Here is a 16,692-nt window from a genome sequence, read left to right on the forward strand (position 1 = left end):
TCCAAGCAGATGACTCTCAAACCTGGATCCAGCCTCAAGTCTTGAATCTCAAATTGGATGTCCCATAGACACCTTACACCCCAAATGTCCACAACCACTCATTCTCTTTTTCTCTTCCTAATCTCAATATTTTTCACATCTCTGATTCACTATAGCAGGCTTTCCAAACCCTTCCATGTCTCCTCAAACCTCTCACAGTTCTCTCCCCCTCTAACTTTCTTAACTGAGATCCTGACCTCAAACTTCACTGAAGAAATTGAGGCCATCTGCTGAGAACTCTCTCCTCTTCCTTCTTTCTCCTCTCATTACTTAGAAACCACTCTCTCCTCTCTCAGCCTGTCTCATAGGCAGGGATGACCCTTTTCTTTACAAGGAAAATCCTTGTAAATGCACATGTGAGCCCAGTTCATACAGCAGATGAGTCTCTATTGTCCCTACTTTCCCACTGGTCTCCAGTCTCTCCCTGTCTATAGGCTGGTTCCTTCCTACCTACAAACATCTTCATGTTTCCTTCATCCACAGAAACTCCTTCCTCATCTTTCCATCCCCTCCTAGCTGTCATCTTATCTCTTCTCCTTTTTTTTTTGGGGGGGGGGCTAACCTTAAAAGGCCATTCACAATCACAGAACTCCTATTTCCTTTTCTCTTCCTCTTTACTTAATTCTCATCATTTACCTGATTATTTACCAAGTCATCAATGATCTCCTATTTGATAAGTCTGATGGCTACTTCCCAATCTCTAACCTTTGTGACCATTCTGCAGTCTTTTTAACTGTTTATCACCCTTTACTCCCGTGATCTTTCTTCTCTCTGGCTTTCCGAACACCCCTCTTTCCTTTTTCAAATCTTCCCTTTCTGACGACTCCTTCTCCATCTCCTTTGCTGGATCTTCATGCAGCTCCCACTCATTAACTGTGGCTATCTCTCCCAGAGCTCTGCCCTCTTTTCTCCCTCTGTACCATTTAACTTGGTGATCTTATCCTCTCCCATGGATTCAATTAGCATTTCTATGCTGATGATTTTCTTACCTCAGTTTTATATCTTCAACTGCCTACTGAACATCTCAGAATGGATCACACAACTATCTTAAACTCAACACATCTAAACATGAATTTGTTATCTTTTCATTGAAACCCTCCTTTCTCCTTAACTTTCCTATTACTAGGGAGAACACCATCATTTTCCCAGTCACTCAGGCTTACAAACCCTGGTGTCATTTTTGATTCTCATTCTATCTCATTGTCCATATCCAATCTTTTGCCAAAGTCTGGTTAACTCTACCTTCATCATATCTCTTCTATATGCCCCCTTATCTTCACTGACCCTGCCAGTCACATTGTGCAGGCCCTGATCTCTTTATGCCTGTAATCTTGAAGTAACATTTGGATTAAAATCCCTGCCTCAAGTCACTCCAATTGGTACCAAAGTGATCGTCTTAAAGAGCATATCTGAGCACATCACTCTCCTATTTATTCAACTCCTATGATTCCCTATTAGCTCCAAAATCAAATATAAAATCATCTGTTTGGTGTTCCAACCCCAACTTTAACCCTACATTTCTCCAGTCTTTTTACTTCTTAAGTTTCCTCCCTCTTTATTCCCCCCTCCCCCTAACATTTACTCTTCATTCTAGTAAGATAAACCTTCTTACTGCTCCACAAATAGGACACTCTCTCTCTTGCTTCTGGGCATCTTCTCTGTCTGTCTCGCTATGCCTTTCTCTCCCTCCCCATCTCAGCCTCCTGGTTTGCCTAGCTTCCTTCAAATACCAATTAAATTTCATCTTCTATAAGAAGGCATGCTTTAAGTATTGCCATGCATGCTCTCTGATAATCATGGAGCATCAGAAGAAGAGGAAGTCACATGGCCCTGGGATAACACAAAGGGAAGTCACATCAGAGTAGCAAGATGGATCTCAGCTTATCTGGAAGCTCCCCCAGGTCCTGCAGCTCCCAGCTTGGCCTAAGGCCACTTCCTTCCAACTTATCCACTGTCATCTCTGAGATTACATAGATCTCTTGAGGGGATGTGGGATCATAGGGGCTAATCTCAAGGAAATCTGTCTATGTAAATTTGTAACTATCCTCTCCCTGGCCATCTCAGCAATAGGGCACTCTACCTCCATCTGTCTACAGGTCTTCAGAAAGCAGAGACAAATCCAATGTTGTATGACTAGCTACAGCTCAGTTACATTCTCACATGCAATCTTTCTGGGGTGGGGGGGGATTGGTAACCCTCATAAGGGGAGACATCCTTAAAAGTAGAACAGGGGCGGCTAGGTGGCATAGTGGATAAAGCACTGGCCCTGGAGTCAGGAGTACCTGGGTTCAAATGTGGTCTCAGACACTTAATAATTACCTAGCTGTGTGGCCTTGGGCAAGCCATTTAACCCCAGTTGCCTTACAAAAAACCTAAAAAAAAAACCCAAAAAAACAAAGGTAGAACAAAGACTTTTGGCATTCTTAACCTGGTCATAAGAAGTTAACCCTTCCTAGGTCTCTTCTACGCAAACCATCTATAAGGAAGGAGAAAATTAAAAGTATTTTGATGGCAAACCAATTTTATGAACTTCTCTGCCTTTGTCAAATTGAAAGAAAGTGAAACTCAGAGATTTGAGTCACTTGCAATGGGTTCAGCGTGGAAAAAGGTTAACGTGTGGGAAAGCTTAGGATGAAGAGTCCTTTGGTTGGGAGCAGTGTCTGTGTGTAGGCCCAGCTGGCCATTCTGACGCATGCATCTGAACAGCAGAAAACAGAGAAGGGGAATAAATTGGCAAGAGATAACACTGATTCCATGCCACCACCCTAAAACAGAATTGCTTCAGAATATTCGGAAAGACTGAGACTTGAGAGGAACAGAGGCTGCAGAGAGAGCTTAAGCACATTGTTACAACAGTTAAAGAGAGCAGTTCATTGAGGCCATGCGAGCACTCAGGGAGGCAAAGGGGATGGAATTGAAACCAAGGAGGTTGTTTTAAATGTGCAGCATCAGTTCTGTGAAAAATCTGTTTTCTCAAGATTGGGCCTTGTGCTTTCCTTCCCATTTTAGGGGCCCATCCTCCCCAGCTGTAAGCTGGCAGTCCTGCCAGGCATGAGCGGCAATCTGGAAGGGTAAGAGCAAAGATGACTTCTGGCCAGGCTCACGCAGGGGATGAGGTTGGGCTGGGTTGGGCAGGCATGGAGGGTCACCTGCTGCCGCTGAGGCGGCTTCCAGCTGGAGCCCAGCATCACTCTGAAAGTGAGGTCAGCTACAAGCAATACCAGGGCTGAGAGAGAGCACAGGAGCTCCCTGGGGACAACCAACAGACCCTGCACCTTTAAAACGGGAACAAAGCAGGTCAAAAATAACCACCTTGCTCTGACTCTGGGTGCCATGGAAAGAAAATGGAAGCATATCTTATATATGCATATATATATATATACACTCTATATAATATATATGTATATATAAATATGAGAAAAGATCTGCTCAGTTATTATAAAGCCGGGAACAAGAGATAAAGCGGGTGAGTTAGCTCTGTTTCTATTTGAGTCCCAGACTGAAGGGGATGTTCTGTCTACACATGGGAAGACATTCATTCTTGGTGAGAACATGGACCAAAATACCATTTTAAATTCGTAAAGCTGTCTATCTTCCTTGGGAAGCAAACAGGCAAATAAAAACATTTTTCAGCTTCCTGAACAAAAGTGATGGCTGATCCTTTGGGAAACTGCCTCTGTCTCCCCTTCTCTTTCTCTATCTCTCTCCCTGCCTGTGTCACTCATCTCTGTCCCTTATTTGCTCTGTTCTTGTCTCTGCCTTCTCTCTTCCCATCTATCTCTCCCTCCCTTCTCCCCATCTATCTCTCGCTCATTCTTTTTCTTCCTCTCTGTCACTCTCATTCTCTCTGTCTCTTCCCCACCCTTCTAGCTATCTTTAACTATCATTCTCTTTCTCATTAGCTAATCTACCAGGAAGAAAATTTGCTTTCCAGATACCTGGTCTTCATTTCCTTTTTACCTTTGAAGACCAGTGTCCCTCTTCTTCCTCCTGGCCAAAATAGTTTTCACCTTTTCCCAAGTAAATCCTGCCTGAAGGCCGCAGTGCACCATTGGGAAGGCTGCTGGCTGTGACCTAGTGGCTTCTGGGCTAAGACTGGGCATTCTGGGGTTCTGCATGGCCTGTCTTCCTGGCTACCGTGATAACAAACACAGAGCTCAATCACACTGTGGAAAACTGAATGCACTGACCACCAGCTGGAGGGACAACTTGGTCAAGAAGCTTCATGCTGGTTTTTTTCCAGATTTTCTTGATGACTGCTCTGAGCTCCTCATTTGCCTGTTCCAGATTCCCTGAAAGAAAGCAAGAGCATCCTAAGCCAGCAGTGCCTTGGGGGAAATGGGCATGAACCCCTCCTCTAGACTTGTCCCCTCAGCTCCTCACACCCAGGCTGGTTGAAGGCCACTCTAGGAGGCTGTCTTGCTTCCTGAGGTTCTCCCCATCTCCTGTTCAAACTCACTGCCAGCCTCTATTTCTGCTAGGATAAAAACCAAACTTCTCCAACTCCCGCTGCCCTTTCCCATCTTTCTATTGAAGGACACCTTGGTAATCCAGGCAGATCCATCTCGTGCTTCTCCCTTTCTTAGGCAGACTGCAACCCTGCCTTGGCACCCAGGACCTCAAGCTAGCAGACTCTGGCCCCCCTCTAACCTCATGCCCCAACCTCAGGCCTGGCCATGACCTACCACCCTACTTCCCCAAATGTCTGGGCCTTCTCTGAGGAGCTCAGCCTCTGACTGGTGATGGTGCTTCTAGGCAGGAGTAGGGAAGCAAGCCCACAGTCACCCTTCTTGGTTGGGATTAGTTCTTGTCGTCCTCTACTCAGTTAAGAGTTTGGGTTTAGTTTAAAAAATCAAAAATCAAAAAATTTTGACTAAAATAAAATTTTTTAAAAAATTAAAAGAGTTTGGGTTTAATGAGTGGGGTGGCACCAGGATGCTTTGGTCCACTCTACCAGGGCCTATGGATTCCTCCTGACCCTCCCTCTTCCTGACTTCTCCCCTTACAGACAAGAGCACCCCAGGCTGGACACACAGCCTGGTGTTATCTCTGCTCCCTTATTACCAAGACCTCTGGTGCCTTCCGGCACTGGCCTGATGCAAACCCTGGTCAAGGCAGGCTTTGGCTACTGTACTAGCTGGTAGGAAAGGGGGGCTCTCCCTGATCCATTCACCTTCTATTAAGCTGTCAAAGGGAACTTCCCAAAGGGCAGCTTGGATTATGTTCCCCTCCCTCCCAGTCCAGCAGCTCCAGGGACTCCTGGCCCTTAAAGCTTTGTATCCCTTGATCCCTCCCTTTTCTGCCAGTCTTTTAATAACCTACACTCTTTCCTAAGTTCTATAACCTGAGGACATGGGTTTTCTCCTAAGGGGCTCTTCTTCCAATGATGCTCATTTGTTTTACTTGTTCTCCATGTCTGGAATTCTCTGCCTTCAGATACCCCTGCTCTTCCTTCAAGTCTCAGCTAAAGCATTTGCCAGAAGCCCCTTCAGAACCCCCCCAGGTGACTCTCCCCTTCAGAACCCCCCAGTCACTCTCCCCTTCAGAACCCCCCCCCCCAGTCACTCTCCCCTATAGAGAAATTGGTCTTAGTGAGAAAGAGGGCTATAGCTCTCTGAAGCTGGAAAGTGTCTAGAGGATAAGGAGACAGATGAAAGGTCTTAAATTTATATCATGTGAGAACAGGGAGATTTGTTTAAGGAGGAGTGTCTTATATGTGTCAGAGAAGCCTTAGGAAGAAATGGAAAGCTAGCTTTTTTAAAATTAAAAAATTATGTAATTTTGAATTTTACAATTCTCACTTCCGTCCCCCCACCCCCCACAGAAGGCAGTCTGATAGTCTTTACATTGTTGGAAAACTGATTTTGAAGACAAGAGTTAAGACTCGTCCATCTTGGGGAAGCAGGGGTAGGGGTGTGTGACTGAGCACAACCAGAATGAAAGTGGGGAAGATGTAAAGAGGGCAATTGATGCTCAATGTGAGAAGAAACTTTCTAATGATTAAAGTTTCCTACAAGGATAACAGGCTGCCTCAAGAGACAGTAGGTTCCCCCTCATTAAGGATCCTGAGAGTAGAGGAAATTTTTTTTCCTCATATGGATCGGATTAGATGGCCATTGAGAACCCTTCCAGTACTGAAATTTTGTGATTCCCTTCTTCTCTGCCCAGAGTAAAGGAGGAGGAGGAAGAGGAAGGAAAGGAAGAGCAGAGATAGGAAGGAGGAAGAGAAAAAGGAAAAAGAAGGGGAGGAAAAGAAAGAGGAGGCAAAGGAAGAAGAGGGGAAGGAAAAGAGAGGAGGATGAATGGGGAAGAGGAAGGGGGAGAAAGAGACAAAGGAGGAAAGGAAGAGAAGAAGGAAGAAAAAGGAGGAGGAAGAAAAGGAGGAGGAAAGAAAGAGGAGGAAGAGGAGGAGGAATAAAAGTAATAGAAAAAAGAGGAGGAGAAAGAACTTTAAAGGCACCTCTTCCCTTTCCTTCTCTTCTTCTAGTCTTGAGCACTTGTATAGAACAAATTTTGAAAGGCTTCTAGGGAAAGAAATACAAATCTGAACCATCACCGTTCATTTCCATTCATTCAGTTTTCAGCCTTGCAAGAATTTACCTTCTGTCTTGATTTTCAGAGCAGTTCGAACCAAGGCAAAGAGTGTGGCATTAAACATGACAGTTCCATCACTATTGAGAGGCATGTTCATAGCCACTAATCTCTGCAAATGAAAGGACAAATATTTTCATAGAAGCAATATCATGGACACTATCACCCCAGATTTGGCCACTGGCTGTAGTATTTGAGACCTAGCCTTCCCACTTCTCCATGAGCCCTTTAAGGCTCTGGCTCCAATTCATATTGTGTGACTGGCCTGCTCACTGTTCTACATGGTTCCTAACCTGACTTGCCATCTGGAGTCCCATTTTCTAACTCTTATCACCTTTAAAAGACCCAGTACCTTAGGAAATTGTGAGGACAGTTCTTGGCCTGATGCTTCATGGGAACTGGGAGGCAGCAGCATTTCTATTCATGACTCCTACTGTCACACATTCTTATTGGTTATTCATTTGGAGTCATAGGACTCTAAGCCTATGTTTGCTAAGAATCATTTTCTCATTAAGTTCAAAAATTTTGCTAATTTTCTCTCTCTGACAAAGGAGAACAGATTTAGAGGATCTTGGGACAAGTCTTGAATGCCAATGGTCCACTTTCTCATTTGACATATTAAAAAAAACAGAGCTTCAGAGAAAGGGCAAAAGGTACCCAAGGACACAGTGATGCTATGTGGTACAAGCAGGATTTGAACCGAAGTCCTCTGGCTCCAGCCAACATAAAAATGCTTCCTTCACTGTGCACATGCTCAGTTTATATTTAATTTCATCCAGATTTTATATTGTGACACATTTTTACATATTATTCACTTTTCTTTTTTCTTGCCTAGAAAGGCAACACTGACTAGTGGTTAAAAAACCAGTTCAGAAAGACCTGAATTCAAATGCTGACAAAACCTATCTTTGTGTCTAAGAAAGTCATGAGGTGGGTGACCATGGTCATCTCTCTGTGTGATAGAGATCTGACAGAGATAGTGGAACAACTGAACCCACAGATCTCTGCTCTGGCAGAATGGAACTTTCAGAGCTGTCCTTAGGGCATACATAAATTTTTTATGCAGTTTTTAAAAAGATGTATTAAGGACTCTCTTTCTTTTTACTCCCTTGATGATGTTTGTCCTTTATCCTCCAAAAAGACCATGAAATCAGGGAAGTGATGCCATGACAAGTACATGAATTAGATTGGAGTGAGGGCGGCTGTGCTAAGTCCACAGCCTCTTTTCCTCTAGGATCATCTGGGTCCAGTGGTCAGATATGAATTAGGATGACTGGAGATGGCCTTCATGTGAGGCTATCAGGGTTAAGTGACTTGCGCAAGGTCACACAGCTAATTAATGTCAAGTGTCTGAGACTAGATTCAAACTCTCGACTCTAAGACCAGTGAATTAGCCACTGTGCCACCTAGCTGCCTTTTTTTAAACTCCCCTATCCACTCCCTCCCATTGGAAAAACAAAGTTCTTGGAACAAATATGGGCCAAATCAAGCAAAACACATCTCTCCATTTGTCATGTTCAAAAATCCATCTTGTCTTTTAGATGGCTTCTTAGGGTGAAGTTGTGGAGAAGGGAGCTTTCTCACCCAGGAAATCCCTACACAAATGAATCAAAGGTTCAGTTCCAATCCTCTTTATTTTCTCCAATCAATCTCTAGTCATGTGAATGGGACAGAGGATAGAACCCGGAAATGTACCCAGAAAGCCCCTAGTTAAAATCTTGTGCTCACCAGGGAATTTCCTGGCTCCTAAGAGCCACCATCCTTGGGAAACCATTCACTCTGGGCAAGTTCTCTTTCCTTCAGTTGAGGTCATCCTCCTACTGGGCCCAGACCTTCCCTCTGGGCCACACAGCCCAAGTGTCACCCAGTCCTTCCAAAAGAGATATATCAAGAGGTTTCAATCCCCATCCAGGTAGTGACCCAGGGCCTGGACAGGAAGAATCATTCCCCAAGCAGCAGGAGAGAGGGCACCAAGTGTGGCACCTACCTTGCAGGCTACTCTGTGTGGGCACAGTTTGCCAAACCCCAGTGGTGGCTGGATCCGTCGAAGCAGAGTCACCACATCAAGGTGCTTAATCCTTCCTCTGAAACAAACACACCCCATGAAAGTGACAGTATCATGACACCTCTGAGAGAGCCCTGGCTGGCAGGGAGAACATGCAAGCCATACACTATCAGGAACATGGGAGACAGAAAAGTCCTGCACACTTACTTTGCTTCTGGGTCATATTCTGACCATATTCGTTTGAATTCATCCAAATGATGTGGACCCAAAATAGACCAATCTCGGGTCAGGTAATCAAAGTTGTCCATGATGACAGCCACAAATAGATTGATGATCTAGGCATGGGGAAAAATAAGGTTGTTTGAATACAAGGGGAGAGACTTCAGTTAGGGTGGTATGAAGAGACTGGAAAGGGTCTCAAAGACACAGCCATATGACCAAGGGAGAGTATCTGAGTCCTCCAATCAGCACTGATGAATCACGGTCTACTATCATCTGGTGGGGGGTGGTAAAAGGTACAATGAAAAGCTTATTCAACCTCCCTGAAGTGGGGATGGAGGAGTGAGGGGAGGAGCTAAGGAATTTGAGCTCATGGTGCAGGAGGGTTTAGTTGAAGCATTTCTGCACAACCTGTCCCACCAGGCCCAGACCACTTGAGGAGCTCAGAGGCTCTCATTCCCTTTGAGATTCTGGGATACCTTTCCAGGACAGCTATGGTATGATCTTACATGGGAGCAAAAGGAGCTATGCTCTTAATATTCACCTTCTCCAGGCTCTGAAGGATGATGGAGATATCTCCACCCTCACTCCCACGCCTATTCTGTCACCTGAACAAAAGCAACACGATTTGTGGAAATGTCTGGAAGTTGTTGTTTCTTCTATTGATCTCATTCATAGCAAAGGTCAGGTAGGAGTGCAGGCCAGCAGAAAGCTCCCCAGGTGCTCTCACTTGTTGGCAGCTGGGGCAATGAGGGGCAGAGCCCAGGGTAGTTGGAACCATAAGTGCCTGGGCTCAAAATCACTCTTGCCACAAACTAGAGTCCTAGAGTGACTTACCAGAAAAGCACAAAGCATATAAAAACTGATGAAATAAACAATGGCAAAATTGCTGCCACATGTGAATTCCTCTCCAGGGTTATAATCAGACTCTGGGTCACAGCGTTTCCCAGGAAGACATGCAAGCATGATTTCTTGCCAGGCCTCACCGGTTGCACACCTTTGGGGGGGGGAGAGGGAAAGGGAAGTGGAGAAAGAAAAAAGATTACAAAAATAAGCACAAATAAACAAATATGTGTGTTTCTGTATATATATTTATATCTATGTCTAAATCAGTATCATCCAAGATCAATGATTTTAAGGGACATTAATTTGAAATAAAAACAGATCCAAATTATAAATTTGAAACTAAATAAGACACAGTGTGATTACTTCCAAATTTTGCCAAGTAGATGTCCTTTCTAATACCTTTGGTAATCAAGAGATAACTGACAACCTGAATTTAGCATATTCATCCTTTGTAAGTAAATTCTTTTCAAACACTTGAAAATTCTCTAAATCTGCACCAACTCTTCTTCTCCTACTGCATTTTTCCTCTAAATTGTCTTTAAAAAAGATCTTACTTCTGCTAAGGGCCATAAATTCAAGCTTCCATTAGTCCTCTGATGGCCTAGCAAGAGCAGCTAGGTGGTACAGTGGAGATAGCAGTGGCCTTGGAATCAAGAGAATGGGAGTTAGAATCCATCCTCAGACACTTGACACTTACTAGTTGTGTGACCTTGGGCAAATCACCTAACCCTGACTACCTTGCATCCAGGGCCATCTCCAGATGTCCAGGTGATTCATATCTGCCCACTGGACCCAGATGGCTCTAGAGGAGAAAGTGAGGTTGGGGACAGCATAGTATCCCCTCACTCCAATCCAATCTACACGCTTGTCATGGCATCACCTCCCTGATGTCATCTTCTTTTTCGAGAATAAAGGATAAGCATCATCATCCAAAAGTTGACTTAGCCTAACAATAAGCCTTCATCTGGCTCTGGATGTTGGAGATAAGGATTATTATCCCTGTTTCACAAAGGAGGAGAGTGATGCTCCCCACACCTGGTAAGTGCTTAGGGGGAGTATTATTCTGCCTGCTTCTATACCATCAGCTTCCTAACACCCTATATAGTCTCATCAATACGGTGATTTCCATGGGCCCCAAAAAGGATCCTGAAATGAAATCATAGATACACAAATACCAAAAGGAATGAAGGGAAGGGAATTGTCATTGAATTAAGGACAACTGCTTCTACTGCAGGCCCCTTGGGTCAGAGACTGGAGGGCTGTGGGCATCACCCATTGGGGTCAGTCACCTGAACAAAAGCAACACGGCTTGCGGAAATGTCTGGAAGTTGTTGTTTCTATTGATCTGGTTGTTATCTTTCATGGCCACTTTCCCAAACATCTGGAAATGAAAACAATTAAGAAAGATGCTGAATGCTCTTTGAACACAGGATGCCATGTAAGTCAGCAGGAGCTAGAGGGTACCAGCTTCTCTAGTCAAATACATCCCCAGTGGAAGAAAAGCCTATGGGGAGGGTGAGCACGTTTCATATTTGTCCTGGTGCCCTTTGGGCACCTAGTCCTCACTTCATACCTCATGTTCATTCTCTGATAAAGAGAGGCCCCCATAAGACACAGGCTCCCAAGTCAGAGGCAGAAAGGAAGGTTCCACACAACCCAAGATGTCAATAGCAGCATCTTTTGAGGAAGGCAGGAAAGGATTAAACATACATCATAATGCAATGCGTTGAAAGTGAAGAATTCAGAAAAACATAGAAAGCTCTAAGGTCTGATTCAAAGTGAAGTAAACAGAACCAAGGAAACAACATGCACAAGATTAAATACATATAAATGAAAAAATAAAAGAAATGAAAGAGAATGTTGGGAAAAGTATAATGATCAAGTTAAGAATCAGAAGAATTGAAAAAATGGTTGCTTCATTGTGGATGTGGAATGTAACATGCACTGCCAGAGGCATTTAATAGGCTGGGTGATTTTGCTGAATCGCTTCTTTTTACTTTACATCTGTTATTATAGGAGAACTGATGAGGGAAGAAAGAAAAATATATCTATAAAACAAATGGAATATAAAATTAAAAAGTATCAATTATAGAACAGTAAGTAATTAAAGCAAAGAGAGATGTTCATTAAGCTCATGCTTCACCAGGATGAGAACCTGTTCAATCTGGAATCAATTTTCCTACCTTCCCACCCAATGTTTAGACTTCCTGTTCATGAATAGCAAAGTTGCATTAGACTAGATACTATAGGGCATCCAGTTTTCTCAATTGACCTCTGGTCAATAATGACAATAGGGCCAAGGATTACAATCCACGAGCAATTCCTTTTAAGACTTTTTCCTCAAATAATTTTCAAAGTGTTTCTCTATGTTTCAGAGGAAAGAATGAGTCTCACTGTTCCTCTGTTCTGGAAGGTGCTCTAATTGTTCTGTGTCCACATTGCCCTGGGATGATCTGATGAGCAATTGTACCTAAAAAGTTCACAAAGGAAAGGTAGAGCCATGATGGCACAGAAAAGAAAATATTTTTGCTAATTTCTCTCAACTTTCACTTCTATACAACTTTAAAAAGCACATTAAATTGAATTCTAAGTGGTCTAAAGAACACAATATCAGTGAGTCATTTCCCCAATTCCAGGAAACTAAGAAGGTTTGCAGTCATGGGAATGGCTGACAAGGTGCTCAATGGTGGAAGTGAGGACAACTGTGGCCATTGGTGGAGGTGGATGCAACAGTACAGAAATTCTCAGCATCAGATTCCTGGTGCCCCTTGTGCTGTCATTAGGTACAGGACCAGGGACCAACTAGAAACTCCATCACCAATTACTCAGTTGTGGGTAGCAATTTCTAGGGATGGAGAGAAAAGTTTGGAGTCTTGAGAGACCAGGGGGTCATACTTGGTTAAGACAGGAAACCAGGAAGTCACTGACCATTTCCTAGATCTTGAATATATATATATATATATATATATATATATATATATATATATATATATATATATATATATACATATATATATGCATATATATGTATATATATATATATATGTATATGTATATGTATATGTAAAACCTTACAGGACCCCAGAACTAACTGTGAAAGCAACATGACATAAATACTTCAAGTTTGGGACAGAAACCCCTCCTATTCTCAGAAACGGGCAGAACCCAACTTAAACATAAAATACAAAATCAAGGTTAGAAAAATGATCAAACAACAAAAAGAACAAGATCATAAAACTACTTTTTTGACAGTTAACCTTAAGACAGAGTCAGAAGAAGACAATGACTTGCAAACATGTATAAGCAAAATCTCAAAAGAAAATGTAGACAGAACACAAATCCAACAAGAATTTATAAAAGAATTAGAGAGATTTTAAAGGAACAACAAAAATGTTTTTGAAAATCAAATCAGAATGGTAGAGGAAAAAATGGGAAGTAAATAAGACCAAAAGAAAAATTAAGAAAAGAAAATTAACAAATTGGTTTAAAAAAAAGCCCCAAAATACTGAAGAAAATAACTTCTTTGAAAATTAGAATTGATAAAGCTATAAAAGAACTACAAACTCCACTGAGCTGACCAAATAGTAAAAGAGGTATAAAAGTTCACTGAAGAAAATAATTCTTGGGGTGACTAGGTGGCGCAATGTATAGAGCACTGGCCCTGGAGTCAGGAGTACCTGAGTTCAAATCTGGCCTCAGACTCTTAATAATTACCTAGCTGTGTGGCCTTGGGCAAGCCACTTAACCCCATTGCCTTGCAAAAATCTAAAAAACAAAAACAAAAAAAGCCTAGAATTATCAAGTAGAAGGTAATGAATCCATGACACATCACTTAAAAAACAAAAAAGAACATAATAGAATGAAAAAATAGAAGAAAATTTAAAATGTCTCATTGGAAAAACAACTGAATTGGAAAATAAATTAAGGAGAGATAACTCAAGAGTGACTTAGACTATTTAAAAGTCAAGATAAAAAAGACTCTAGAAATATATATATATATATATATACATATATATATATATATGTATAGAAACAAAGGGCAAAGTAGAAACTGAAAGAATCTACTGATCACTCCTAAAAGAGACATCAAAATGAAAACCTCAAGAATATTATAGTCAGTTAAAAAACCCTATAAAGAATATTATAGTCAAATTCTGGAGCTCCTAGGTCAAGGAGATAAAAGAGAAAACAGAAAAAAACCCATTCAAATGACATAACATCACAGTCAGGATCATACAATATTTAGGAGTTCTACATTAGGAATGCAGAGAGATTAGAATATGATATTCCAGAAGGCAAAGGAGTTAGGATCATAACAGAAATAATCTATCCAGCAAAACTGAGTATTATTCTATGGGGGGGGTGTATTTAATAAAATAGAGGACTTCCAAGAATTCCTGATTAAAAGAATAAAGATGAATAGAAAATCTGACATTCAAACCAAGACTCAAGAAAAGCATAAAAAGGCAAAAATGAGGGAGAAATCATAAGACTCAATAAGACTAAATTATTTACATTTCTGTAAGAGAAGATGATATGTAGAATACCTCAGAACTTTATTATTATTATAATTATTATTATTATTATCTCTACATAGACATCACAAGATTGAGTCAATTATGCTCTCTAAAATATAGAGAAGTGAGAAAGAAAGATGCTTTGAAAGAAGGGAGAATAAAAATGTAGGAAGGGATCTTATATAAAAGAGATATACAAGGAACAGTTTTTTTACTGCAGAGGAAAATGGGGGAGGGGAGCACACAATGCTTGAAGCTCACTCTCAACTGAATTAATTTAAAGATGGAAGAATATGTGTGTGTGTGTGTGTGTGTGTGTGTGTGTGTGTGTGTGTGTGTGTGTATGCACATGCAAGATCGAGTATAGAAACCTATCTTACCCAACAGGGAAGAAGAGAGGGAAGGGACTAAAAGAAAGGGGGGTATGATAAAATAGAAGGTAGATAAATGAGGCAGAAGTAAGAAGTAAAATGGACTTCTGAAAAAGGGCTAGTGTAAAAATGAGAAGGATAAATAGAAGGAAAAAGGATTGAGGAAAATACACAGTTAGCAATCATAACTGTGAATGTAAATGAGACAAACTCATCCATAAAATGGAAAATGATTAAACCAGAATTCAACAAACTTTAAACAGAAAACACACAAAGTTAAAATAAGGGGCTAGAGCAATATCTATTCTGCTTTGGTCGAAGTGAAAATAGCTAGGGTAGCAATCATGAGCTCAGACAAAGCAAAAGCAAAAATAGATCTCATTAAGAGAACATCAGGAAAACTAAATTGTGCTCAATACCAAATTTATATGCACCAAATGGCAGAACATCCAAATTTGTGTAGGGAAAATTAAATGAATTAGAGTAAGAAATGGAGAGTAAAACTTTACCAGTGGGTCAATTTATCCCTCTCAGATATATCTAATCATAAAATAAATAGAAAAGAAATTGAGAAGGTAAATAGCATTTTAGAAAAGTTAGATATGATAGAACCTCTAGTAATATTGAATGGAAACAGAAATATACTTTTTTTCAGCTGTGCATGACACCTTCACACTCTTACACAAAATGATAATATCTTAGGTCATTGAAACAGAAATTAAAAATTAATTTGAAGCTAAATAATCATAAATAATGAGTCAAAAAAAGCACATCATAGGAAAAAATTAATAATTACATTAAGGAATGACAATAATGAGTCAACATACCAAAAGCTGTGAGATACAACTGAAGTATTATTTAGGGGAAAATTCAATCTCTAAAACCTTATACCAATAAAAGAGAGAAAAAATAGATTAATTGGACATCTACCTAAAAATGCCTAGAAAATGAAGAAATAAAAAATCTCCAATTAAATACCAAAAGGAAATTCTGAAAATCAAAGGAGAGATTAATAAAATGAAAAGTTTAAAACCTGAACTATAAATGAACTTATAAAGAAATCTAAATTAGCAGAATCAATGAAGATGGAATTAATGTGATAATTAGGAGCTATTTTGCTAATTATGTGCCAATAAAACTGACAATGTAAATGAAATGAATGTAAATTTACAAAAATGCCCAGATTAAGAGAAGAGAAAATAGAATAATTAAGCCCATCTGGAAAAAGAAATTGATTGAATCATAAAAGAGTTCCCTAAGGGAAAAAAACCCAGGACAAATGGATATATAAGTGAATGATCAAATATTTAAAGAACATATAATTCCAACACTGTATAAACTATTAGAAAAAAAGTTTTACCAAATTACTTATATAACACAAATAGAGTATTTAATTTATTCATTTATTTTCACATTAGTATAAGGTAATCATGGTAAAGGTAATCATAATTCCCCCTCCTCCCCCATAAAGATAGAGAGGCTTCAAGAAAAATAAAGTGAAAGGAAAAAAGTATTCTTCAGTATGTATTCAGATGCTATCAGCTCTGTCTCTGGTTTGGATTGTATTCTTTACCATAAGTCCATCAGAGAAATCACTTCAATATTTTTTCCCATCATTACTATTGCTAGCTGTATTTCCCTCTACCCTATTCCTCCCCACCCCCACTTATTCTAGTTTCTCTCTCCTTTCACTGTCCCTCCTCAAAAGTGTGTGGTAGCTGACTACCCTCTCCTCTGATCTTCCCTCTCTCCTATAATCTACATCTGCCCTCCCCTCCCCCTGTTCCCTTTCTTCCATCCTCCTCCTCTTTTTTCCCCCCTCTAGGGTAAGATAGTTTTCTATACCCTATTGTATGTGTGTGTGTGTATGTGTTATTTCCTCTCTGAGACAGTTCCAATGAAAATCTTATCTCTTTTATGTGAAATATCTTAGCCAATTCTATCTCTCCTTTCCCTTTCTCCTAGTTCATTCTTTTCTCACCCATTAATACCATCTTTATAATGTATTATACTGTCACATTCAGCTCCCTCCTGTACCTTGTCTATATATGCTCCTTCTAACTGCTCTATTAAATGAGAAGAATGATATGAGTATTATCTGTAT

At 40.7% G+C, this 16,692-nt stretch overlaps 1 protein-coding gene across 8 annotated transcripts in view; it reads right to left on the bottom strand.

The window, feature by feature from the left end:
* The window catches only part of CACNA1D (calcium voltage-gated channel subunit alpha1 D), a 350,522-nt gene that overhangs the window by 38,738 nt on the left and 295,092 nt on the right, over positions 1-16,692 (bottom strand). For all 8 annotated transcript variants that reach the window (XM_074199181.1, XM_074199185.1, XM_074199184.1 and 5 more), the window contains 6 exons: positions 10,990-11,081; positions 9,692-9,851; positions 8,843-8,970; positions 8,618-8,714; positions 6,640-6,742; positions 4,230-4,331 (listed from right to left, as the gene is read on the bottom strand). In XM_074199181.1, the coding sequence (XP_074055282.1) occupies positions 4,230-4,331; positions 6,640-6,742; positions 8,618-8,714; positions 8,843-8,970; positions 9,692-9,851; positions 10,990-11,081 (682 nt within the window). The remainder of the gene's footprint in view (positions 1-4,229; positions 4,332-6,639; positions 6,743-8,617; positions 8,715-8,842; positions 8,971-9,691; positions 9,852-10,989; positions 11,082-16,692) is intronic.

The sequence above is a fragment of the Macrotis lagotis genome, chromosome 8 (genome assembly GCF_037893015.1).
Source record: "Macrotis lagotis isolate mMagLag1 chromosome 8, bilby.v1.9.chrom.fasta, whole genome shotgun sequence".
Classification (NCBI taxonomy): Eukaryota; Metazoa; Chordata; class Mammalia; order Peramelemorphia; family Peramelidae; genus Macrotis; species Macrotis lagotis.